Source organism: Chelonoidis abingdonii, chromosome 1 (assembly GCF_003597395.2).
Source record: "Chelonoidis abingdonii isolate Lonesome George chromosome 1, CheloAbing_2.0, whole genome shotgun sequence".
Lineage (NCBI taxonomy): Eukaryota > Metazoa > Chordata > Testudines > Testudinidae > Chelonoidis > Chelonoidis abingdonii.
The window spans coordinates 3011946-3037957 of record NC_133769.1 but is presented as its reverse complement, the minus strand read 5'-3'; the positions used below and the strand labels follow the sequence as shown (position 1 = coordinate 3037957).

General features: G+C 48.8%; 1 protein-coding gene across 1 annotated transcript in view; it reads left to right on the top strand.

Annotated features, from left to right (window-relative positions):
* LOC116818314 (uncharacterized) overlaps nucleotides 1–26012 on the top strand; it is a 265422-nt gene that overhangs the window by 38451 nt on the left and 200959 nt on the right. The window contains 18 exon segments of the mRNA XM_075063437.1: nucleotides 1563–1706; nucleotides 3508–3698; nucleotides 4257–4397; nucleotides 5328–5345; nucleotides 7133–7159; nucleotides 7520–7594; nucleotides 8296–8376; nucleotides 8482–8508; nucleotides 9652–9696; nucleotides 15632–15700; nucleotides 16595–16672; nucleotides 18312–18338; nucleotides 19061–19114; nucleotides 19850–19921; nucleotides 20637–20696; nucleotides 22227–22262; nucleotides 25347–25391; nucleotides 25745–25780. Of these exon segments, the coding sequence (XP_074919538.1) occupies nucleotides 1563–1706; nucleotides 3508–3698; nucleotides 4257–4397; nucleotides 5328–5345; nucleotides 7133–7159; nucleotides 7520–7594; nucleotides 8296–8376; nucleotides 8482–8508; nucleotides 9652–9696; nucleotides 15632–15700; nucleotides 16595–16672; nucleotides 18312–18338; nucleotides 19061–19114; nucleotides 19850–19921; nucleotides 20637–20696; nucleotides 22227–22262; nucleotides 25347–25391; nucleotides 25745–25780 (1226 nt within the window).

Genomic DNA, 26012 nt, shown 5'->3' with positions numbered 1-26012 from the left:
TACACCCACAGGAGCTTTAAAATGGGGGAAGTTAGCCCTCATTTTACCCTTTCTAAGCTGGTCACCTAAATAGTTGCCCCTGTCTTCGAGGAGCAAGTTAATTAGGATAGAAATTAGAGGAAGGCTTCTAGTCACCTGTAGCAGGGTAGTTACCCTGTTCCTAAGCAGCAAGCCTAGGCTGATTGGGGAAGCAGCCACAGCTGGGCCATGCCCCAATCAGGCCACAGCTGGCCCTGATAAAGGGGCTTTGAGCCAGGAGCTAGTTGCTCTCCCTCCAGTGTCAGAGGGAGAAGGACCTAGCTGCCTGGGAACTCAGGGTGCAGGCAACAGAGCAGGGCTGGGGAAAGGTGAGGGGAGCTCCCCCCAGCAACTCCCCAGGCTGCAGGCCCTGTGCAATGCCAAACCAGGTGCTGGGGTTGTAGAGGCAGCAGGTCCAACTCCCTCTTTGCCAGTGATAAATGGCCTGTACACTGTAGTCTGCCCCAGTAAGAGGGGACTAGATGGTGACCGGCAGCAGCCATAGACTGAGGCGAGGTAGGGATAGAGGGTTGGGGGTTCCCTGGGGAGGGGAGACCCAGAGCTGTGGGGGTACTGTGGAGAGCAGAACTCTGAGAAAAAGGGGCACCGGGGTCTGGGAGGGACACAGGGGACCAGTGGCAGGCGAGACATCAGCCAGCAGAGGGTGCTCCAAGGCTGGAAAAGCTAATTCCCTGGACGACCAGCAGGAGGCGTTGCGCCAGTAAGACATTGCCACACCACCAGACCAGGGAGAGGTTCTGAAGCAACCTCTTTATAGGAGTAGCAGTGGACAAACAACCTACCTAGTTTTAAAAGGGCATCTGATAAATTTATGAATGGGAGTATGTGTCAGGGTTATCTGTGATAACAGGGGATTGGACTCAATGGCCTAGGAAGTCCCTTCCAGTCTTGACTCCTATGTTCCTAAAGTGGCTCTGGCACCGATTAATGTCTCTTAATGTGGCCAGCCTGTACGTTTTCTAACATGTCCTTTTTTTCCACCTGTAAACTGGATCAGATGGACTCAGCCCCACAGCAGTACTATTCAGACACCTGGCATTGCGAGATCTAGGTGTGACTGGTTTGGAGAATGTAAAGAATGAAGTGTTATTTACTTCTTCTCATAACACATGAACTAGGGGTCACTGAATGAAATTAATAGACTGCAGGTTTAAAACAAACAAAAGGAAATATTTCTTCACACGACGCACAGTCAACCTGGGGAACTCTTTGCCAGAGGATGTTGTGAAGGCCAAGACCATAAAAGAGTTCAAAAAAGAACTAAATAAGTTAATGGAGAATTGGTCCATCAATGGCTATTAGCCAGGATGGGCAGAGATGGTGTCCCTAGCCTGTTTGCCAGAAGCTGGGAATGGGCAATAGGGGGTGGATCACTTGATGATTACCTCTTCTGTTCATTCCCTCTGGGGCACCTGGTGTTCGCCACAGTCAGAAGACAAGAGATTGAGTTAGATAGACCTTTGGTCTGACCCAGCATGGCTGTTCTTATGTTCTAGGCTGTGCATCTTTTTGCTTTCCCCCAGGTCGTGGCTTAGGCTATGCACTAAAGGAGTTATTTCAGTCCTCCAAAGGGATGAGACCAACCGTGCCTCACACGCTGATGCTAGTGACCGATGGACAGTCCCAGGATGATGTGTTGCCACCTGCCAGAGTGGCACATGCGTTAGGTAGGGATCTTTGGGTGTGTTTGGCTTCCTGGGCTCTTATCTCGCCTTCCTTCACTAAAAGTGTGGGTGTGCCCCTGGCCAGACATACTGAGCCCAATACACCAGGGATGAGCTTGGCCTAATGTTTTTAGATGAAGAATCTGACCTGCACTGGATTTAATGCTCTGATGGCTGACCATTCTGGAGACTAGGGTGGCCAAGTGCCTGGTTTTCGACCGGAATGTCTGGTCGAAAAGGGGACCTGATGGTGTCCGGTCAAATCTACAGACTGGACACCCAAAGTCTGGTCACTTCAGGCAGGGGAGGCAGGTGGTGCTGAGTCATCACCTTCACCAGCCCCTAGTTAGCTGGAGCCGCTTCCTACCTGTGTTGGGCAGTTGCAGTGCCCAGCCCTGGCTCCACACAGAGGTGGGGGAGAGAGGGGAAGAGTAGTGAGTGACAGGGGGAGGAGGACAGAGAAGCGAACAGGGGTGGGGTCTCATGGGGAAGGGGCAGGGCAGATGCAGAGCCTTGAGGGAAGAGGCAGGGCCTCAGGGGAAAGAGCTGGGGTGGAGGAGGTTCTGGCATGCCTGCTGGAGTGTCTGTTTTTAAATATTACAAAGTTGACAACCATATAAGAAACTGATGTCCACATTTTGTCCCAGGCAATGGCAGTGCTAGCTTCTCCCATGCACTGCCCATGAATGTATCTTGGTACTGCCTGGAGACCAGCTCTGGAGTGGGAGGGGAGTCCGATCTCACAACCCATACCCTCAGTTCCCCCAGGTGACAAAGGGAAACAGGTGTCTTAGGGGTTGAGTTGACTCCCCACTCCAATGTGAGCAATTTCTAGTGAATCAAGACAAGCTGTGGCCGGGAGCTGAGCCTGGCTTTACTTTGCGATTGAGAATTTCCAAGCTGATGGGTGGATTTAACCCCACCACTCCCATTAATCAGCGTCAATGGGCACTGTGATGTGAAACCCCCTAGCCCAGTAGTCCCCAACGTGGTGCCCGCGGGTGCCATGGCTCCTGCCAGGGCATTTATGTGCGCCTGCCTAGTACCCAGCAGGGGAAAGAAGCTGCGGCCCCGCACCTGCCAGGGACAGAGAATTCAAGCTGCAGGCGCAGGTGCCGGTGTTCTCAGTCCCAGGCAAACATAGGGCCATGACTTAAGCTGGAGAGAAGCTGCGGCCCCGTGCCTGCCAGGGACAGAGAACTCAAGCTGCAGGCGCGGGCGCCAGTGTTCTCAGTCCCAGGCAGACACAGGGCCATGGATTAAGCTGGAGAGAAGCCACGGCGCCGCACCTGCCAGGGACAGAGAACTCAAGCTGCAGGCGCGGGCACCGGTGTTCTCAGTCCCAGGCAGACACAGGGCCATGGATTAAGCCGTAGAGAAGCCGTGGCCCCGTGCCTACCAGGGACAGAGAACTCCGGGGCTGCAGGCTGCGGGCGCCAGTGTTCTTGGTCCCCGGCAGGCATGGGACCCATCTAGTGCCCAGCTGAGGAGAGAATCTGGGCCCCCGCACCTGCTGGGGACAGAGTACTCCGCGGCTGCAGGCACTGGTGTTCTGTCCTCGCGGCTTTTCTCTGGCTTCTCTCTTCTCTCTGTATTCACATATTATGTAATATTAAATATGATGTTTTTTGTATTATTTAATGTACAAATGCAAAATAAGTCTTGAAAAATTGTTGGCGCCCGCCACACTCTTCTGAAAACATGAATGTGCTACTGGCCACAAAAAGGTTGGGGACCACTGCCCTAGCCAGTTTGGAAGCTCTCTGCCCGTATGTCTGTCTAATGAGGGAGCCATTTGTTTCAGGAATCCGTGTCATTGCCGTGGGGGTTTCGAGAGCTGACCCCCAAGAACTGAACAGCATCTTGTTACACCGCAACCTGCAGAATGTTTTCTACATCAGCACCTTTGAGGACTTCCCCTACATCATCCAGGAGGTGATAGAAACCATTTGCTCTGACTTGCCGCATTCGGGAGCCCAACTGCAGCCTGGGGAGGTGAGCTACTTTCTCCTACACTGTTTCCGTGTTTATGCTCTGTTTCCTACAGAAAGCTTTGAAGAGAACCCAGCTCACTTCCCAGAGGTCATTTCTGGCAGCCTGTGATTGTGCTCCTACCGTGTGTTCTGGTTCAAAGCACACCTAAAAAGTTAAGAATCGTAGGACTGGCAGGGACCTCGAGAGGTCGTCTAGTCCAGTCCTCCACGCTTATGGCAAAACTAAGTATTATAAACGAGGCTTTGGGCCTCATTCTGATCTCACTTATCATCCTCTGCTGTCAGCTGGCAGTCATGCCATCCAAGACAGCAATGTAAAACAGGCATAGATGAAATCAGAATCTGGCCTTTTCCTGGTTATCCGTTAAGTCAGTGTCGTATCCATTACAGGGTGAAAAAATACTTGAATGAATTGCCAATGCACAGTTGTCTCCTGGTGAGAGTTGTCTGCTCAATTCACCCCTGGCAACGTGATATCAATAGTTTGTAACTAAATGGGTCCTTAGACACCCATAATCCTCTTTGATAAGACAAATCTAACTCAAGCTGCGTGCTGTAGGTTGCTAGACAGGATATGGTCAAACTGCAGCAGGTTGGTGGCAAGGAGAACAACTCATCAGTCCATGATCCAGCTTCTGCTGATCCAGAAATCCAAAGACCAGAGGGCCCATGCAATCCCATGTGCTCAAAGATAAGAAGAGTGATAGCAGCTCAGTAGGGTGTGCTTGCGGGAGTATATTGAATGAGACACGTGCAGTGAGCGCACTCATTAGTTTGGGGTTGATCCCCTACCAACTTGCTCCAGTTTTATGCCACAGTAACTGCGCTGTCTTGAATAGAATTACATCAGCACAAAATAGGAGCAGTGGCCAATCAAGGCTCTTTACCTCTGGAGACATGGGCACAAGCCGTGGCTTAGGTCACCAGTTGTTCACATTTGGAGATCTCATGCTCAGACCTGTCATTTGTGCACTCCACAAACATGCAGCATCTCATTGCATGAGAAGCAACCTGTGACCTCTCATCATTATTATCAACTTGTTTATTATGGGCATTGCAGGTGAATTCATAGATTTTTTAAGGCCAAAAAGAACCATTATGACCATCTAGTCTGCTTTCCTGCATAACCCAGGCCAGGGGACCTCACCCAGTAACTTCTGCATGAAGCCCATAACTTCTGTTTGAATTTAGAAAGACATCCAGTCTTGGTTTAAAGACTAGAAGTAACAGAGACTCCACCATGTCCTCAGACAAGTTGTTCCAATGGTTAATGGCCTTCCCTGTTAAAAATGTGCTGTGAGATTTTAGGAGGATTTGAATGCCAAGCAGGAGATGGTCTGTTGCATTTATTTAATAGTTTCCTATGAGCCATTGTCTTTCCCACTGTTAAAAATAAAGCATCAGTCAGTTCTTGCCTGCATTGGGAAGCACCTCTAGCCAACCTCTGACCCACCATAAAGGCTGGGAGAGAGGAGGAGCAATTGTAACAGTTGACCATGCTAACCTTCTGGAAGGGATGGGAAGCCATTTCTTGCCAGTTCTGCAATAAGAGGCGGGGGGAAGAATTGCAATCATTTTTCTTCCTGTTTACTCTGTTGCCATCACCGCTTCTATTCTTGTTCTGTTACAGGCTCTGAAAGGAGAGAAGGTAAATATTCTAGCCAGCTGAGCGATTTCACTCTTCAATGGGAACACGCAAGCCTTGGCATTTACGTGCTACGCTGGAGGGGACCAGAGAAATACCCAAGACAGACACTGTAGATAGGCCTCCGGCAAGAGCCATGAAACAGCCAGGAGGAGACTGTTGCCTACATTGGGCTCTGGATGAGAGATCTCACCAAGTCAAATTAGTAACTGAAGGGCAGGGCTCAGTGTACAAGGTCTGAACCCTTTGAGTCACCTTGCAACAGGCTGACGTACCAAATATCTGGGTGTTAATCTGGGTAACTCAGAACAGGAGAGGTGTGTTTGGATTACGAGGGTTGGGCTGGGAGCTCGCCTCCATCTGAGGTCGAATTAGGGACTGTATTTCTAGATCCAAAATCCTGGATCCAAACGCTCCTATTCTCTGCTGGACATTGCTACAAGCGCATACTCTTTGACCTTGTCTAAATGAGGCTAAAAGATGTTTAAAAAAATGAGATGGCCAATGAATTTAAAACCGTGCCGTAAATAGGACAAGTTGTATGTTAGCTCAAAGGGGTGAACCCTATGGGATTAGAAATGTGCTTCTTGGATTAACAATAGGGGGAAACAATACGATCAAATAGTTCCAAGCTATGAAAATGCTCTTCCATATAGAGGAAGGGTAGTTCAGTGGCTAGTGTCTCAGAGACACAGGTTTAATTCCCAGCTATGCCACAGACTCCCTTTATGGCCTGAGGCAAGTCACGACGGCTATGTCTACACTGCAGCTGGGAGCATTGCTTACCAGTGCGTGCACATGGATTTGAGTTAGCATGCTACAAGGATAGTGTCGGTGGGCTTGATTCCCAGGCCAGAAGGGACCATTGTGATCATCTAGTCTGACCTCCTGTAGAATAAAAGAATTCCTGAAGGAGAATATCTGTTGGAAAAGCATCCAGACTTGAGTTAAAAATGGTCCGCGATGGAGAAGCCACCACAACCTCACCATTACAGATTTATGCCTTATTTCCAGTCTAAAATGAGCACTCCCTGTGATTCTGGATCATACCTTTTACTGCTCCATCGGCCTGGATTCCTCCCTCACTAGAATGTGCAAGCAGGCCAGGCTCCAAAGCAGCAGTGAAAGGGTTAACAGGGTAGTACTCACGTGGTCAGTGCCTGATGGAAATTACAGATGTTAGTGACCTTCTGGGTCACTAGGTTGAACTCAGCCTCTCTCTGTACCTAGAGCAGGCACAGCAAGGGTGGTAGCTCAGCTTACACACCCTCCTGGGCCCGCTGGCTACACCGTCAGGTGGGTAGCTGTGCTCCGCTAGTCTCATGGCTGGTTTTAGTGTGCTAGCTCGAGCAGAGCTGACACATCCGCAGTGTAAACCTGGCTGTCATCTCTCTGTACACTTCTAATCAGAACCCAATTTACATGGGTTAATTAAAAGCAGACTAGAGAAAACAGGGCAGAGAAAGCTTCTGGGCTGGGAGGACGGGGGCTCTTCTTTATTTCATCTCTGCTAAATTCTGTTCTCAGTGATGTAACCTAGAGGCTGCAGTCTCACTGCGCTAGGTGCTGTACAAACACATTACAGAGAGCCCCTACCTAGAGAGCTCGCCATCTTGTTGCACCTGTGCAGCTGAGAACAGGATCTGATTTTGACATAGGCCTGTAATCCATGAGTATTTCCCAGGCCCTGTAACTGAGCGGTCCCACTTCCCAGCCCTAGTTTAAGCTCTCTCTACTCTGTTCTGCAGTGCCACCTTGTGTGACTCTAGTTCTGTTTCTTTGTCGTGCAGGGCGAGAGAGGCCCACCCAGAGAATTGGTGAGTACGATCAGAGAAGATCCTCCACGTGAACCAGGAAATACATTTTCCCAATGGCTTGAGGCCTTGGACAGGCCCTCTGGGACAGGGAGAAATATAAGCAAAGCGTAACATCAAAAAGGAGGCTAACAGGCTTGGGTTCTGAATGTAGCCTCTAGGGAGTGAAGTTCACCCTTCTGCAGAGGATTGGATTTCTAAAGGAATCCAATAACTCTCTCTCCACCTCTTAAGATGCATTGTTGTAAATGGCTGAGTAGTGGGCTAAATTGCCCTTCCCAGGGCTGTGTTGTGTGAGTTGATCTGTGTTTCTTTGGAGGGTAATAACATCCTGAATTGTTTTTCCATTTTTTCTTTTTCAAGAACTTCACCGGTTTGCAGACTGGAGGCAGTTACGATCCATACAGCTTGGTTGTAAAGGGAGAGAAGGGAGAGAGGGTGAGTCTCGAAGCAGGAGTGATGCACTGGATTAATTAGCATGTGGTTAGGTAATTAATAGTTACAAAAGGCTGTCCCAGTGCATGGTGCATTTAATGTGCCCTGTTCTCTGCTAGCTTTGAAAATCAAACAGGACTGAAGGTGCGTGTGGGAGAGGGAGAGAGAGAGATGCATGGGCATGACACTTTGTTTTTCTGAGAGATGATTCTCCTTGCAAAGAGAAAGAGGAGACCAGAAACTGATGTCTCATGAATAGGGGAGAAGACATTATATCCCATGGGCCACAACTTCCTGTGTGGCTAAGCAGGACTGGGCTGTTGAGGTCAAGGCCTGTTTGGTTGCTAGCTCAGGGCTCCTGTGTCCCAGAACATGCGGAATCCATGAGGAATTAGGGATGGATAATCCCAGCAGGATTCATGCCTTTGCAAACGCTGTCAAGCCAATTTTCAAGCTTGCAAAACTTGTCTGGGCTGGGAAATCCCATGTGCTCATGGCTGTTTCTCCCACAGAGGGCATCCAACTGCCAATAAAACACTGATGTGTTTTTCTAAGGAAAGGGAAGCCAGTGCTGTTAGAATATCCTCTACTACCACTGGCCAAAAAAATGTTGACCGGAGTTATTGGAGGCTGGCATGGCAGTTCTTGCAGTACCACCCAAGCTATGCCCCTGTCTCTGACCTTGTTACTTTCCATGTATTTAGGGGCTGCCTGGGAAAGATGGAATTCCCGGACTGCCAGGTCGACCTGGGCGAGTGGGCCCTCCTGGCTCTCCTGGGCTGATGGTAAATATCTGGATGAATGAGCATTGTCAACGCGGGGATTAATAAAGGGAGGAAAACCTCTTTTCCAGTGTTTGAACATCTATTTTTCCCTCCTTCAATTTACAGGGGCTCCCTGGTACCCAAGGCGATCTCGTAAGTATTCTGACCCGCAAGGTCTCAGAATCTCAGCAGCACCCAAATAACCCTCACTGGATCCTGCACCATGCGGGCATGGAGGGTTGCATGGGCAACGGCCAAGTCAATCATGCAGAGCCAGAGGGAGAGCCCCAGGGAACCCGATTTTTGCATTTATTGGGTACTGCCGGGGCCAAATGACTCCTGCCCTATAGCCAAAACAAGGCCAGTGAGAGATGCATACAGCCAAGTGCCTCATCAGCTTAAGAAGGATCATGCCTGAGGCTGTGTCCATCTTTCTGTCCCTAGGGAGCATTGCACAGACTTTCTGCCACTCAGTGCAGAGGACAATGCCTGTGACTTAGCCTTACCTGCACAGACATGTAGTGTCTGCTCACACTCGCTGGAGCTCAGTGATTGTGATAACACATTGGCTAAGTGCTTGTGATAATGTGTCCTGCCAGTGGCTGACTCTGGGGAGGATAACAGCCAACTACTGGAGCTCTCCCTTTGGCTTAAGGGCTTCAGATCCCTAGTTCAAGCCCTGTTGTGTAAGTCTAGCGCATGGGATTGGGATAAAGGGACATTTATTTCACTCTGATACTTTTGTGTTTTCCTGTGAGAGGCATTTTCCCAGTGATTGTCATCACAGGGGGCCCAGTCACAGAAACCACCATTGCAAACGAACACTCACCTCACTCCATTCGGAGGGGTCATGTTGTCCCTGTAGAGTGTGTATACAGTGATCCACCACTCATCATAGGTCATGAATGGGGACTGAACATGTGAGCTACAATGGCTTTCGACTGCCTGAGCAAAAGGAGTAGCTGGTAGCAGTAGTAAGCTCTTATCTTATGTGCATCAGCCACTAGAGGGAGACATGTAATACACTAAATTAGTGGATACGTGATTCCTATTGATGTTGGTACCACAAAGGAAGGAACCCTACTCATTGGAACCTGTTTAAGTTATCGCTCAGTGGGCTAACAAAAATTAGTCATCTAGTGGAGATGGGTTTATAGTTTAGGATCCATCAGAATGGAACTGACGGCCTTGGGTTTATAAGTGATCATCTCACCTAAGGGACTGTGGGTTGGCAATTATTCTGTGAGCCAGTTTCTCTCTGTTATTTAACTCTGTGTGATTTATTTTAAATTCCAGGGACCTCCTGGATATTCAGGGCCAGCGGGGCCAAAAGGAGACAGAGTGAGTTCCCTTTACATGTTTCAATAGAAAAAGCCATTGTAATGCACTGCCCTCCTACTAAGGTGTGTATGTCTCACTGCTCTCTACTGGATAGAATCAGAACTTCTGAAGTGCATGTCACTGGCCTTATATGGCTGGCAGCTGATGGAGATTCTCCTCCAGCTCAGGGGCTAGAGGCCTGTACACTGGGAACAGGAGGTCCGAGAACCATCTCTGCTGAGGCTGTGAAATTCCCAGTGACCATGGTGTGCAGCCATAATGTCAGCAGTGAGCTGCTGTCAATGATAAGGGAAGCACAGCTGTCCAGGAGGTACAATCTATAAAATGAACGGAACCAGATGCAGTGTAACATTGGGGAAGGTCAGTTGTCTTGTATCCACGCACAGCTCCCGGTGTGCATTGTATGCAGACATTGAAGGGCAATGCAGACCTCCCGGCAGGTTTGTTAAACTGAGTCTCTAGTGAAGGTTAAGTCCTACCAGGGTTAATGGGAGAGGACTGCACATGCATTAATACAAATCCCTGATTAATCTCACTCGGCTCAATAATTTCACAAGGAATCTAGCACTCTGCTTAATGGGTCGATCTGCAAATTTTGAGCATCACCTGTCAACTGTAGAATCGTAGGACTAGAAAGGACCTTGAAATGTCTCCTTGTCCAGTCCCGACTTATGGCAGGACTAAGTATTATCCAGTCCAGGGTTCAGCAACCTTTAGCACCTGGCCCATCAGGGTAAAGCCGCTGGCAGGCAGGGACAGTTTGTTTATCTGGAGCATCTGCAGGCACGGAGCCCCTCAGCTCCCACTGGCCATAGTTCACTGTTCCTGGCCATTGGGAGCTGTGGGAAGCAGTGCAGGCTGAGGGATGTGCTAGCCACTGCTTCCCACAGCTCCCATTGTCCGGGAACAGCGAACCCCCACCAGTGAGAGCTGCGGGGCTCCGTGCCTGCAGACGCTCCAGATAAACAAACCGGCCTGGCCTGCCAGTGGCTTTACCGTAACAAGCCAGGTGCCAAAGTTTGCCGACCCTTGATCTAGTCCATCCCTCACAGGTGTTTGTCTAACCTGCTCTTAAATCTCCAATGATGGAGATTCCACCACCTCCCTAAGCAATTTATTCCAGTGCTTAACCATCCTGACAGTTAGGAAGCTTTTCCTAATGTCCTATCTAAACTGCCCTTGATGCAATTTAAGGCCATTGCTTCTTGTCCTATCCTCAGAGGTTATGGAGAACAATTTTTCTCCCTCCTCCTTGCAACAACCTTTTATGTACTTGAAAACTGTTATCATGTCCCCCCACCTCACTTTTCTTTTCTCTAGATTAAACAAACCCTTCCCCGCCCCCTTTTTTCAATCTTCCCTCAGAGGTGATGTTTTCTAGACCTTTAATAATTTTTGTTGCTCTTCTCTGGACTTTCTCCAATTTGTCCACATCTTTCCTGAAATGTGGTGCCCAGAACTGGACACAATACTCCAGCTGAGGCCTAATCAGTGCAGTGTAGAAGCAGACTTCTGCTTGTTGTCTTGCATCAACAGACACTCTGCTCATACAGCCCGAATGGTGTTTGCTTTTTTTGCAACAAATGTACACTGTTACTGACTCATATCTATCTAGGAGAAATCAGCTGCAACTGACATGCACCTCCAGATCCCTTCTGGCAGGAACTCCTTCCTAGGCAAGCATTTCCAATTTTGTATTTGCAACTTGGAGTTTATTCTTTATTTGAATTTCATCTTTTTAACTTCAGACCTTTCTTCAGGTTTTGTCCAGATTTTGTTTTGAATTTGAAATCCTATCCCCTAGTACTTGCTCCCCATCGCTGCACAGCTTGGTGTGATTCACAACTTCTATGTAATCTCTGATGCCATCAAAATCATTGATGAAGAATATGGAAAAAGAGCCCGACCCAGAACTGATCCTGCAGGACCCCCACTTGTTATCCTTCCAGCTTGACTGTGAACCACTGATGAATACTTCCAGGAACAGTTTGCAACCAGTTTGCATCCCACCTCATAGTTGCTTCATCTAGGTTGTATTTCCCAGTGTTTTAGAGAAGTCATGGTGAGAACCTGTATCAAAAGCCTTACTAAAGTCAAGATATACCACATCTGACTGCATCCCATGCCGCAAGAGGCTTGTTATTGTGAACAGGTACGCTATTAGGGCTGGCTTGCACGATCGTTCGTGATAAATCCGTGCTGACTGTGTGCTTGATCACCTTATATCTTCTAGGTTCTGCAAATTGGTGTGCTAATAATTTGCTCCATTACCTTGTCCAGGTACTGAAGTTTAAGCTGACTGGCTGTATTCCTCAGGGTTGTCTTATTCCTTTTTATAGATTGGCACTAAATTGCCCTTTCCAGTCCCTCTGGAAATCTCACCCGCATCTTCCCATGATTTTCAAGATAATCATAATGCGTCAGACATCTCTCAGTCATCTCCTGAGTATTCAAGTGGTGTTTTAATCAGGCCTGGTTGACTTGAAAAACTGTCTCATTGTTCTAAGTTTTTTCAATTTGCTCTTTCCCCTAATTTTAGCCTCTGATCCTACCTCCCTTCACTGCCAATTCACTTGTTAGAATGTCCAATTGCTACTAAAACTTTTTGGTGAAACTGAAGTAAGAGTTCATCTTAGCACTTCTCGGCATTTTCAATTACTCTGTTATTCTTTCCCTCCCCTCATCGAGTAGGTGGTCCTACCTGTCCTGGTCTTTCTTGCTTCTAATGTATATGTAGAAGTTTTCTGTTTATCCTTTTAAAAGCAGCAACAGAGATCCTGTGGAACCTTAATAGACTAACAGACGATTTTGGGAGCATAGAACTTTTCATGCGTGAATACATGCATCCGACGAAGTGGGTATTCACCCACGAAAGCTCATGCTCCAAAACGTCTGTTAGTCTATAAGGTGCCACAGGATTCGTTGCTGCTTTTACAGATCCAGACTAACATGGCTACCCCTCTGATACTTGTTATCCTTTGTGCCTCTAGCCAGTTTAATCTCAGTTTGTGCCTTGGCCTTTCTAACTTTATCCCTACAGGCATGTGTTGTTTGTTTATATTCATTCTTTGTAATTTGACCTAGTTTCCACTTTTTGTAGGATTCTTTTTTGCGTTTCAGATAATTGAAGATCTCCAGGTTAAGCCAAGGTGGTCTCTTTCCTATGCAGTGGGATAGTTTGCTTTTGTGCCCTTAATAATGTCTCTGAAAAACTGCCAACTGTCTTCAATTGTTTTTCCCCTTAGACTTGCTTCCCATAGGACTTTACCTACCAATTCCCTCAGTTTGCTAAAGTCTGCCTTCTTGAAATCCATTATCTTTATTCTGCTGTTTTCCTCCTACCATTCCTTAGAATCATGAACTCTACCATTTCATGATCACATTCACCGAAGCAGGGCCAGCTCCAGGCACCAGCATTCCAAGCAGGTGCTTGGGGCGGCAATCTGCAAGGGGTGGCAGTCCCTGTGTTTTTGCCCCCAAGCAGCACGCCGAATTGCCGCCGCGGATGGCAGGGGCAGTCTGTGTGCCATTAGGGCAGCTCGTGCGTTCCCGTGGCGGTGGCAATTCGGCGGCAGCTTCTATGTTCAGCTGTCCGCGGTGGTGCAGCTTCTGTCTTCCAGCTGAAGATAGAAGCTGCCGCTGAATTGCTGCCACCGCGGAAACAAGCGTGCCACCTAATGGCACACGGACTGCCCCCACTGTCCGCGGCAGCAATTTGGCACGCTGCTTGGGGCTGCGAAAACAGTACAGCTGTCCCTGACTGAAGCTGCCTTCCACTTTCAAATTCTCAACCAGTTCCTCTGTATTCGTCAAAATCAAATCTAGAACAGCCTCTCTCCTAGTAGCTTTCTCCACCTTCTCAAATAAAAAAATATGCCCAATACATTCCAAGATCTTGTTGGCTAATCTATGCCCTGGTATATTATTTTCCCAACAGATGTCTGTGTAGTTGAAGTCCCCCATCGCCTCCAAGTCCTGTGCTTTGGATGATTTAGTTAGCAGTTTTAAAAAAAAGCCTCATCCACCTCTTCTTCCTGAACATAAGAATGGCCATACAGGGTCAGACCAAAGATCCACCCAGCCCAGTATCCTGTCTACCGGCAGTGGCCAATGCCAGGTGCCCCAGAGGGAGTGAACCTAACAGGTAATGATCAAGTGATCTCTCTCCTGCCATCCATTTCCACCCTCTGACAAACAGAGGCTAGGGACACCATTTCTTACCCATCCTGGATAATAGCCATTAATGGACTTAACCTCCATGAATTTATCTAGTTCTCTTTTTAACCCTGTGATAGTCCTAGCATTTACAACCTCCTCAGGCAAGGAGTTCCACAGGTTGACTGTGCGCTGTGTGAAGAAGAACTTCCTTTTATTTGTTTTAAACTGCTGCCTATTAATTTCATTTGGTGGCCCCTAGTTCTTATTTACTTGTTCTCATAATATAACTTTTCCTTACTCACTTTCTCCACACCCCTCATGATTTTATATACCTCTATCATATCCCCCTTTAGTCTCCTCTTTTCCAAGCTGAAAAGTCCTAGCCTCTTTAATCGCTCCTCATATGGGACTCATTCTAACCCCCGAAATATTTTAGTTGCCCTTCTCTGAACCTTTTTTAATGCCAGTATATCTTTTATGAGATGAGGAGACCACGTCTGTATGCAGTATTCAAGATGTGGGCGTACCATTGATTTATATAACAGCAATAAGATATTCTCCGTCTTATTCTCTATCCCTTTTTTAATGATTCCTAACATCCTGTTTGCTTTTTTGACTGCCACTGCACACTGCGTAGACATCTTCAGAGAGCTATCCATGATGACTCCAAGATCTCTTTCCTGATTAGTTGTAGCTAAATTAGTCCCCATCATATTGTTATGTATAGTTGGGGTTTTTTTTCCAAGTGCATTACTTTACATTTATCCACATTAAATTTTTTGTTGTCCAATCACTTAGTTTTGTGAGATCTTTTTGAAGTTCTTCACAGTCTGCTTTGGTCTTAACTATCTTGAGCAGTTTAGTATCATCTGCAAACTTTGCCACCTCATGGTTTACCCCTTTCTCCAGATCATCCCAGCCCCCTACCATGACATCATTCTTGGGTTTTTTTAACCTCTTATCGTTACCCAGAGACTTTCAACAAGTCTGTCTCCTATTTCCATCTCCACCTCAGACCAAGTGTGTACATTTTTGATGTATAAGGCAACACCTTCTCCCTTTTTTCCCTACCTGTCCTTCCTGAGCAAGCTGTACCCTTCTACACCAATATTTCAGTTGTGTGTATTATCCCACCAGGTCTCTGTGAAGCCAACTATGTCATAGTTGTGTTTACAAACTAGCATTGCTGGTTCTTCCTGCTTATTCCCCATCTTCTCGCATTCTATACAGACATCTCACTTATGGATTTGATTTCCCCCTATGTTCTTTCTTGTCTCTCCCTTATCCCTGCTATAATGGCCCATGCTCTAGCCAGACTATAACCCTTCTCCCAGATCTCCATGCTTTTGACTTACCTGTATGATTATGTCTCCTGCCCCCATTAAACCTAGTTTAAAGCCCTCCTCCCTAGGTTAGCCAGTCTGTATCCAATAAAGACTGTATCCAGTCTGTCAATGAAGCTGTTTGCATCAGCTTTGTCCTTTGGGGATGATTGTTTATAGTCCTGTCTGCCTGTCTAACAGCCTCTGGAGCAATAGAGTAACTGACTGAAAAGCGAGGAAGTCGGGACTAGCTCTTCAGCTGGCACAAATGGGTGAAGTTCCACTGAAGTCAATGGAACCATGGGGACCTACCTCAGCTGGGAATCTGGTCCTACGGGTTGCTGTGTGTATTGTGTACAGAGCAAATTCTCAAGGTTTCCCCGGTTGGAAATCTGAGCGGAAAAGCTTCCTGATGCCCTAGTCAGTTGCTGAGTGTGCTGCTTCCTGTTGTGCAGGGGGAACCGGGCTACGTGCTGGGAGGGGTGGAAGTGATCCCTGGCCGAAACGGACAACCAGGCTCTCCTGTGAGTAAACATATGACATCTGGTATAACCCACCTCTCTTCTGCTGGCGATGTCTCCAAATGGTGTATGATCACCATAGATCTCACAAGCAAGGCTGCCAGGCCTTTAGTATTATCTGTAGTCTAATAGCGGCCAAAGGGTCTTTGTTAGGATTGTGCTAGTCACCATACATGCATATATAGTACAAGATGGACCCTACACCAGGTAGCTTAGGATCAAAACAGGCAAAACAGGTGCACCGAGGGAGAAAGGGATGCAACATACGAGCTGGCTAGATCAGTGCTTTCCTTTTCCTGGGAGTCTCTTGTATAGGTGCTGGTGACTTTCCTTTGAGTCAGCACTAGAAGGCACTGTGCTGCTGGATGTGGTCTCTAAGGCTCTCATGGGGCTTTGTGTAAGATTAGGGTTGTTAACCCCCACATCCTGTGAAGTAGAGTTTGGATAACTGCTCTCTGGCTTCTTGAAGTCTCCCCCTTGTCATTTCAATGAGATACGAAATTCTCCTTCGTGTCCTGGCCTGAGCTGCTGGCAGTGTTGTTATATGCTATTAACGTGCTGCTGCCTTTCACCCCAGGGGTGGCAGCATCACAGTGCTGGGGGCATGGATCTCAATATCTATGTTCTAAATAATCTTATGCCCGCTCAATGTTTTCTGCTGTACACTCATCCTCCCTTTACACTGCAGCCATCCTCTGTCCTCTTGAGAGCAGGGTTATGGATTTCTTTCCTTCAGTGTCTCTCTGTGCAGCTCAGTGATTGGCCATAGAAGTCTCCACTGAATGACATGGGGCACTTACCCTTGGCCCATATGCTGCTCAGCTTCGGTAGGAGTGGGAGTAAAGGTCACTGGGGTAGAGCTTGTGTCTCTCAAATGTTTGGCTTGAATCATTTCAGGGGCAGAAAGGGCAGCCGGGAGTTCCTGGAGCAGCAGGACCGCCAGGGCCACAGGGACCACCTGGGATGTCTGTGAAGGTGTGTGTGACTGTGAACTAGCCATTTGTCTGCATTGCTCCACCATAGACATCTGGGGGTGTGTGCTCAATGTGGTGTGACTAGGGGGGTTACCCTTGTCAAGGCAGGGGGAATCCACATCCCCCCGGCCTGTCACACAGCGAGGGATCAGGCCTCCTAGACATCTGCAAATTAACCCTGCGCCATTGACACCAATGGGGCTTTACTGGTGACATCTGAGTGCAGGATCAGGCCCCTCTCTGTACCCTGACCTCTCATCACAAGACAATGGGGTCCAACTGCAGTTTCAGAGGACCTGGGGGGCAGTTTGAATGCAGCCTGGGATAGAAGTGAGTGAAACTTGTTACCATCTGGGGGCGGTTCCATGGCTGAGGTGAAATATTTAAGCCCAGCTTGCAGTGTGCGCAGCCCAGTTGTCCCTACCCAGCCACCTCCTAGACAGTTTAAGCAGAAGACAATGGCGGCGTGGGGCTTGAACTCCCCTCTCAGCCCAAGAGGTGGTCTCCAAGTTGGCTTTCCGGGGTGGAGACCTCTGGGATGTGCAGTGTAGCTGATGCTCGTATTGCAGCTATTCTTGTCCTGGGGGTAGAGGCAGCGGTGAGCTGGAGCCATTTCGCACCAGTTCACAAGAACTGGTTGTTAAATTTAGAAGCTGGTGTAGAACCGGTTATTAAAGGGACTGGCAGGTGGGCAAACTCCGGTTTGCGGGCCACATCTGGCCCACAGGACCGTCCTGTCAGGCCCACTTGAGCTCCCAGCTGGGAGGCTCCCCTGGGCTCTCCTCTCCCCTCCCTGCAAAGCCCCAGTGTGCCACGCCACCGACGCTAGTGCAGCTCTGCAACTCCTTCCACTTTTAGCATCCAGTCTGGGGCTGGGAGGAGGGGTTGGCTAAGGGGCAGGGAGCAGTTGGAGGGGGCAGAAGTTCTGCGGGGGGGGATGGTCAGGTGATAGGGTACAAGGGGGTTGGGGAGGTGTGGGAGTTCCAGGGATCTTTCAGGGTGGTGGTGGATGGGGTCGGGGCAGTCAGGGGACAGGGAGTGGGGTGACTTGAGTGGGGTCCTGAGGGGCAGTTAGAGTGGGGGGGTCTTGGGAGGGGTGGTCAGGGGACAAGAAGAGGGGTGCGGGGTTGATGGGTTGCAAGTTCTGAGAAGGAAAGTTGGGGGCAGGACGTGGGTTGGGGTCGAGTTGGGGGGGTGGAGACAGGTACATGGGGTTTGTATTCACCACACAGTTCCCTACCAGGTCTTTGGTGAGGACCCTATAAAGAACCGGTTCTTAGGATTTTGGGAGCTCATCACTGGGTAGAGGACTTCGACCTCTGGGACTGTCAGCCCTGGCACTGAATGTGCAGAAGGAAACAAACAACAACAACAACAACAAAATCCTGGCACCTGCTTTGAAATGGCAGGAGAGCACAGGCCAAGTGGTAAATCCTGCAGCATCTTGCTTGGGTGCAAACATGGGAAGCGGCTCCCCTCACATACGTGGGGCAGAACGATCCCAGTGGGGCAGACTGCAGCCTGGATTGCTTAGATCTTCGAGAGGAGGCTCCAGCGTAAGGGGAGGGGGCCCCTGAGAAGGAAACAAGATCGCTCCTGTCTTGTTCTGAGGCTGTATCATTCTCTGTCCTCTGTTTCAGGGCGAGCCAGGAGACACAGGTCGTAGAGTAAGTGGCTAAGATTTTCTCCTAGTTTCATCCCCTGTGTGTATGTGTGTGTGTCTGTCTGTCAGATCTGAGGAAGAGCTCTGTGTGGCTCGAAAGCTCCTCTCTCTCACCAATAGAGGGTGGTCCAATAAAAGACATTACCTCATCCACTTTGTCTCTCTAAAATCCCGGAACCAACATGGCTTCAACTAGACTGCATGCAACATGTCTGTCTGTCAGTCTCAGCAACTGACTGATGGCCCTGCATTTTATTTTTAAACTGCCTAATGGATTGAATATGTGCCCCTGTGATGCTCAGCCTGGGACCTAGCCAAGAAGAGACATTTCCTTTTTTTGGTCCCCTCCCCTCTCTCCACACTCCTCCCTCCGATCCCTGATCTGTCTGGTGGTGCTAGTAGTGTTGTTTTGGCTACTGGTCAAGAGTGTGCCTGTGTGTGTGAGAGAGATGCAGGGAGGGAGCTGCCCAAGTAGCATTGGTAGGCCTACGACCATCACTGGCCATAGTAACACAGTAAGTCAAGTATGATTCTCCCCTGTACCGCTGGTCTTTTCTGCCGCTTGTGTCCTGGCGCAGGCTGCCGCAGTCTCTGGGGTGTCATTGTATCCAAAAGATTCTTTAATGCATGAGCATCAATCACTGAACATATGATTGATACTGAGGGCGGCTCCTGGAAACCTGCAGTGGTGTTCTAGGTGGTGAGAGTCTCTCATGCATTATACAGGGGCCTCGAGGGAAAAGCGGCACCAAGGGTGACAAAGGAGATGCGGGAGAGACCGTGAGTACAGCCTGGTGCTGAACTTTCGCCAATAGTCACTTTGGGCCAGACGGAGCCTGTCAGACACAGGCCATTGCTTAGGGTGGGGTGGAGAGCAATGCATCCTGGGAAATGTCATTGAGGCATAATCGGCAGGATCCACACCCTGTTTGCTGGTTAGTCATGGGTCACGCTCCTGGAATTTATTCACCAGGTAACATAGATACTAAGAGTCCAAGGTGAGAAGGATGGGAACGGGTGAAGAAAAAAGGTTACGGTTTGTTATTTTCTGTTTGTTTATTTTCAGTAAGGGAACTAGAACAAAGGGAAAGGCAGGATGAGTAAGCTGGAGACATACGCTAAAATTCCCGAGCTAGAAAACCTCTATGCTGACTGTGGCCTGGAAGATGCAGTCACAACTATGAGGGAGTTAGAGCTGTGCTTGTGGAATACGAGAAGCAGCAGTTAGAGCTGGCCAGGAGAGAGGCCCAAAAGCTGGAGGCCCAAAAGCTGGAGGTAGTGTGATGCTAGCCAGAGGCACCTCACTCTTTGGAGAAAGCCAAAGAGTGAGGTGCCTCTGGCTAGCATCACATTCCCCTCTTTGGAGGGCACGAGCATTCACTGGCTAAGATGCTGTATGAGCTAATTCCCAGCACTCTGTGGGGCCTCATTTTTATCATGTGGCTTGGAGCTAGCCCTAAATGCCTTGGGCATGACAAGCACTGCGTTGAACCACATTCTCTTCCTCTCTCGCAGGGGAAAGCCGGTTTGCCTGGCCCCCTCGGGCTGGATGGTGCTCCTGGAATTCCTGGACCAAGGGGAGAAAAGGTCATTACTCGTGTAATATGTCTTTACTTTTCATCTGCCCAGAGGGGACAGAAATAGCCGAGTTGCTGTAATAGCAGGATGTACCAAGTGTGAGGATGGAGAAGCGTCACCATGGCTCCCTCTGCTTCATGAACTTACTGCAGCCAAGATCATGGAACAGAATAGACATTGTCTGTCTAAAGAACAGGAGTACTTGTGGCACCTTAGAGACTAACGAATTTATTTGAGCATAAGCTTTCGTGGGCTACAGCCCACTTCTTTGTCTGTCAAGTCAGCCTTCCCTGTTCCTCTGACTTGTCTCCTCTCTGTGCATCTGCATGGTTTGGCTATTGCAGATGTCAGGGCCTTCTCCTCTCCCACGGAATGGCCTCCTTTGGTGTCCCTGCCTCCTTTATCCCCATCCTCTTTCACATCTCACCTGAAACCTCTACAGTCCTTTTTTTTTTAACTTGTCTCTTTTTCCAGGCAACTTAGACCAAACTTATAAATACAACCCTGTAATGCTGAGGCTACATCACTAGATGCTTCTCCAGACAAAATGGTCCTGCACTAAATTGCTGGCCCCCAGTGGGAGTTCAGAGACGCTGCTGTAGATAGGACTGATTTCAGTTACAGTCTCGCCTTTTCTTTTCTTTTTTCTTTTCTTGTTTTTTGTTCCTTTCTCCCCTTCTCCCTTGGGAGTGTTACCTTCACTTAGGCTGTGCTTGTTTTTCAGGGGAAGGCAGGGATCAGCATTCCAGGCACACCTGGCTTTAAGGGAGCAGAAGGAGGAAAGGTATGTTTAATCTTTGCAACCAGGTTTGTACATGTGCAGCAGGCAACCTCTGTCCTTCCCCTTTTCCTTCACACTCCAGATTTAGTTTTTTGGTTCAATCTTTGTTAACTACATCTGTCCTTGTAGTTCTGTAGCCTCGGTTATGCAGAAGGTCCGACTAGATGATCACAGGTTATGTCCATACTTGAAGCTAGGGGGGTGATTCCCAAATTGCCTAGGTATACTCATGCTAGACCTCTCTGAGCAATATTTATCTGCTTTCACATGAAGATTTCTATAGTTTTCTGTCAGAAAACCTAAATATTTTGGCTGAAACCAAAATATTTCAAATTGGACATGCTGCCACATGTCCCCACGCTCCTCTATGGGTTGATCTCCCCAGAGTGACTACATCTCCCGGGAAGCACCATGGCCAGGAGCTCCCATGATGTACTGCCTCCTGTCTCAAAAGGGGAGATCATGGTGCATCATGGGAGATGTAGCCCTGTATTCAAATTTCTGCCAAAAATTGAAATATGTATTTTCCTCCCATTTTTGTCAAAATTTTCTATGGAATCTCCTGCTTTTTTCCACCAGCTCTAATGGGAAGGCTAGTACAGACAAGGTGTCAGTGGCCACCAGTATTTTTATCCTGGTTTTCAGACCGTCTCTCATTAGGGTGGGAGGACTCAGTGACTTAAACACCATCAGTACTGGGAACCTTGGTGCCCAGTGTGACTACTGCAGTAGAACTAAACCAGGAATAGCAAGGTGTTTGGCAGCAAAGCCCAGTATAGATGCAGCCTCATTTGTTGGATTCGGACTGGACATTATTTTCTCAGAGGTAGGAGAGAATTTCACCTGGCTGTGAGCACCATGTTGCTGCAGGGTTCCAGCTTGGGGAGGAGTCAGTATGAGCTAATTAGCATCTGATCTGCCTGGCATTAATGCCCAAACACTGGTCCTAATGAGCAGCTTAAGCCTCACGGCCTGTACTCTGGGGTGTTCCAGTGGGGCTGTAGAGAGGGAAGGCACCTAGGCCATGGAACAGAAGTGGAGCTATTCCACAGTGTTTGCTGCAGCCTGTGCAGCACCTGGCCTCCCCCTCTGCTAAGGGAAATGGTTGGTGACAGATCCACCAGTTCTACTCCCAAATCCCTGCTGTGCCAAGCAGTGCCTGGAGTTCCTGTGCAGCTGGACTTGTGGCACAAAAATCCTGCTTGGGCTTCCGGAACCCTGCCCTTTGCCCCTAAACACTGGTAGGAATTGCTCTGTCCTTGCAAGACGCCTGTGTCTTCACTGTTTGATGGAACTGGATTTAGCAAACTGTTGGAGGTGACAATCTAATAGGTGAGGGACAGGCATTGCTGAAATCAGCCCTTTGTAAATAAATGGATCACAATGGAGAGGTGTGGTTGAAACTCATGCACTGCTGCTGGGGTTGAAAAAGGAGAAAAACACTGAAGAATGATGGTGGTGATGATGAAGAGGACAGGAGCCAGCAATGAGTCCCAGAGGCTGAGCGCTCTCCTCTCTCTCTCTGTTTTTCAGGGGGAAATGGGACCACCCGGAGTACAAGGACAAAAGGCGGGTATCAAAAACACTCATCCAAGTTGGACCTATGCTAGGGTGGTTTGGAAATGGGTGGTGGCCTTCTGACGGGGAAGGTGGACAGACATCACTTGTGGCATAGCATACAATAACATTACCCAAATTCAAAACCAGTGAAAGGAAATCCTTCTTCACACAAAGCATAATTAGACAGTGGAACACCCTACCACAGGGTGACACTGAGGCCAAGAATCCAGCAAGACTCAAAAAAAAAAGAAAACTGGGTGGGTAGAAACTGGCCATGAATACATTTTAGGCTGGAAATTAGAAGGAGGCTTCTATCCATCAGAAGAGTAAAGCTCTGGAACAGCCTCCCAATACGAGTAGTGGGGGGCAAACGACCTAAGTAGTTTTAAGATGGAGCTTGATACATTTATGAATGGGACTATATGATGTGGCTACCTGTGATAACAGGGGACTGGACACAGTGACACAGAGATCCCTTCGAGTCCTCTATCTTATATTCCCATTTATGTGGCTAGCCAGAATATCCAGGGTTGCAGTAGTTAATGCTAACATCCATCCATCTTTTGAAGACAGATTAAAACTCATACTTCAAGTCTTAACCTCTAACTATTAGGGATTAGCATGAGTCTGAAAGTGGGGGACAGATTACCCCACATCTTCCTAACGTCCAGTTTGAATGCCATCCTCTGAAATATCTGGTGGTCTCTGCTCTGATCCAGCCTGGGATTTCCTAGGTTCCTGGTAGGGTTGCCAGGCATCCAATTTTTGACTGGAATGCCCAGTTGAAAAGGGACCCTGATGGCTCTGGTTGACACCACCAACTGATCCGTTAAAAGTCCTGTCAGCAGTGCAGGAGGGCTAAGGCAGGATCCCTGCCTGCTATAGCTCTGTGCAGCTTCTGGAAGCAACTGCCAGGTCCTTGCGGCCCCTAGGCGCATGGGCGGCCAGGGAGGCTCCATGTGCTACCCTCACCCTGAGTGCTGACTCCGCAGCTCCCATTGGCCGAGAACCGCGACCAATGGGAACTGTGGGGGTGGCATCTGTGGGTGCAAGGGCAGGGCACGGAGCCTCCCATCCCTGGCCATCCAGGAGCCATGAGGCTGCAGGAACCCGGCAGCCACTTCCGGGGAGCCGCAGTAAGCGCTGGCGGGACTGCGTACCCTAAACCCCATCTCACACTCCAACCTCCTGCCCCAGCCCTGAGCCCCCTCCTGCATTCCAAATCCCTCATCTCTGGCCTTACCCCAGAACCCACACCCCCAGAGGGAGCCTGCACCCCACCGTACCTCAGCCCAGAGCCCCTTCTTGCACCCTGAACCTCTCATTTCTGGCCCCATCCCAGAGCCAACTCCCCCAGCCGGAGCCCTCCCTCCTTCTCACACTCTGAACCCCCTCAGCCCCAGCCAGGAGCCCCCTCTTGTACCCCAAACCCTTCAACCCTGGTCTCACCTGAGTTCACACCCCCAGCCAGAGAACTCACACTCCAACCCCCTGCCCCATCTTGGTGAAAGTGAGTGAGGGTGGAGGAGAGCAAGTGATAGAGGGAGGGGGATGGAGCAAGTGGGGGCTGCGCCTCAGAAGGGGTGGGAGCTTGGGGGAGGAGGTGGGGCAGGGGTGTTCGGTTTTGTGCCATTAGAAATTTGGCAGCCCTAGTTCTTGGTGGAGGCTGGCAAGGTGAAAGGTGTCTTAAAGGCATATTAAACTGTTATACTGTTCTGACACAAGGCAACAGACCTTTTTAAAGCTAACCTCCGCCATTGCCGGCAATGCATTAAAGGATCTTCTAGTGAACACATCTGGTGTGTCTTGCTCTGAGAAGGGAGCTCTGTAGCCAGGAGCGGCTCCAGGCACCAGCGCAGCAAACACATGCCTGGGGCGGCAAGCCACCGGGGGCGGCCTGCCGGTACCTGTGAGGGCGGCAGGGAGGTGGCTTTCGGTGGCATGCCTGTGGGAGGTCCGCCGGTCCTGCGGTGGGGACGCCGAAGGCACGGGACCGGCGGACCTCCTGCAGAAATGCCGCCTAATCCGCGTGACCAGTGGTCCGCCTGTAGGCGCGCCGCCAAAAGCCGCCTGCCTGCCTGCCGTGCTAGAGGCAGCAAAAACCATAGAGCTGCCCCTGTCTGTAGCCAGCCCATCTCTGGTCTAGAACCCTGACCTGCTGGTAAGCAGCCCTACTGTGTACAAAGTGTACGTGAGAGAGGCCCCTCACAAATGGATGGCAATGGTCGTTGGGGAAGTGACTCGGAGTGAGTGGGGAGGATTTTGCCACCTGAGCGTGAGGAAAATGATGCATCAGCCTGTGACATTCACTGCTGGACAAGAATCAGGGAGTCAAATACTTTGAGTTCTTGATGTAATAAAAAAAAGCCCTGAGAGTGGCTTAGGTATGTGAAAGATAATCAAATCTATGAGCATGAAGAGCTCACCTCCATGGGCTGGGAAGATCTCCTGGCACCTACATGTAGCACTGAACGAGTAGCTAAATGCATGATTGAGAGAGTAGTTGCCCTCTCCCTGAAGCATGGGACGTCAGCCACTGCTGTAGGCAGGACACCGAACCTAACTGGCCAATGGTCGGGTCTGGCTAATTCAATCTTCTTATCACTGTTTCTCTTCCATGCCTCTCCAGCATGAAGTGGCTTATTGCTTGGAGAGGATTCTGCAGAGCAGCAGCTCTGGGAGACGGACATATGACTCACTTCAGACTGTCTTGTCTAGTTAATGGAGAACTTGCTTTCTAAAGAACTGCCCCTCCAACGCACAATACTGCTTGCATAGGGAAATACGCATGTGCATGTTTATAACAATCCATGGGAATTGGGTATTTGCACATGCAAACAACCATCTAATTTGCCCTTTGCATGTGCAGTCATGGTACTGTGTACACAAATGTGGGCATGCACTTGTATGTGCATTTTTGCATGTGCATTTTTGCATGTGCAATTGCACCTCTTTAAGAAAAGAAAAAGGCGTGACTAGGTGTTTTCTGTAACGGGTCTTAGGCCTATAACTACTGGCGTTTTTAATGAGCTCTTTCTGGGACTGACTACATGGGACAGTCAGGGAAATCACCTTTTTTTTGTTGTTGTTTAGGGTGAGCCAGGACTGCCTGGAGGAGAAGGACTGACTGGCCCAAAGGTAGGGTTTGGGTGAACCAAAATCAAAGTTTAAAAAAAAATATTCAGTGAATTTAGAGCCCAAACTACCCCAGTAAAATGGGACCCCAATCTCAGCTGATGTTACCATAATACACACAATATTGTGAGAATTAATTATTTGTCTGGCTCTTTGAAATCCTCACCTGAAGGGAAATATATGAATGCAAAGTCTATTGATATTAAAACAAAGATATTTGTCCTCTTGCTTTGCAAACTCCTCGAAGGAATATCCAAAGCTCTTTCTCGTGCAGAGTGCAGGGTTTGCATGTTCGTTGGTTGATATTTCATTGCAAATGGATCTTTATCTTAACAAAAGCATCTTTCATTTTCCAGGGTAAAAAAGGCCAAGCAGGTGTCAAAGGGGAGAAGGTGAGAGGGGTCCTTAAACTGATAGAAATAAATGCTGCTTGGACATAAGAGAGGAGAGAGAATAGGCCTGATTTTGCTCTTGGTTATACTGGTATAGATTAAAGATAAAGTTAGTGGAGTTACACTGGTTTAAAATGACCCTGCCAGCAGGTAGGGGATCTTGGGGGACAACTACTGCACTGGTGGGGTGCAAAATAAACTTTATTAAGAAAATGCAAAAACAGGGAAAATT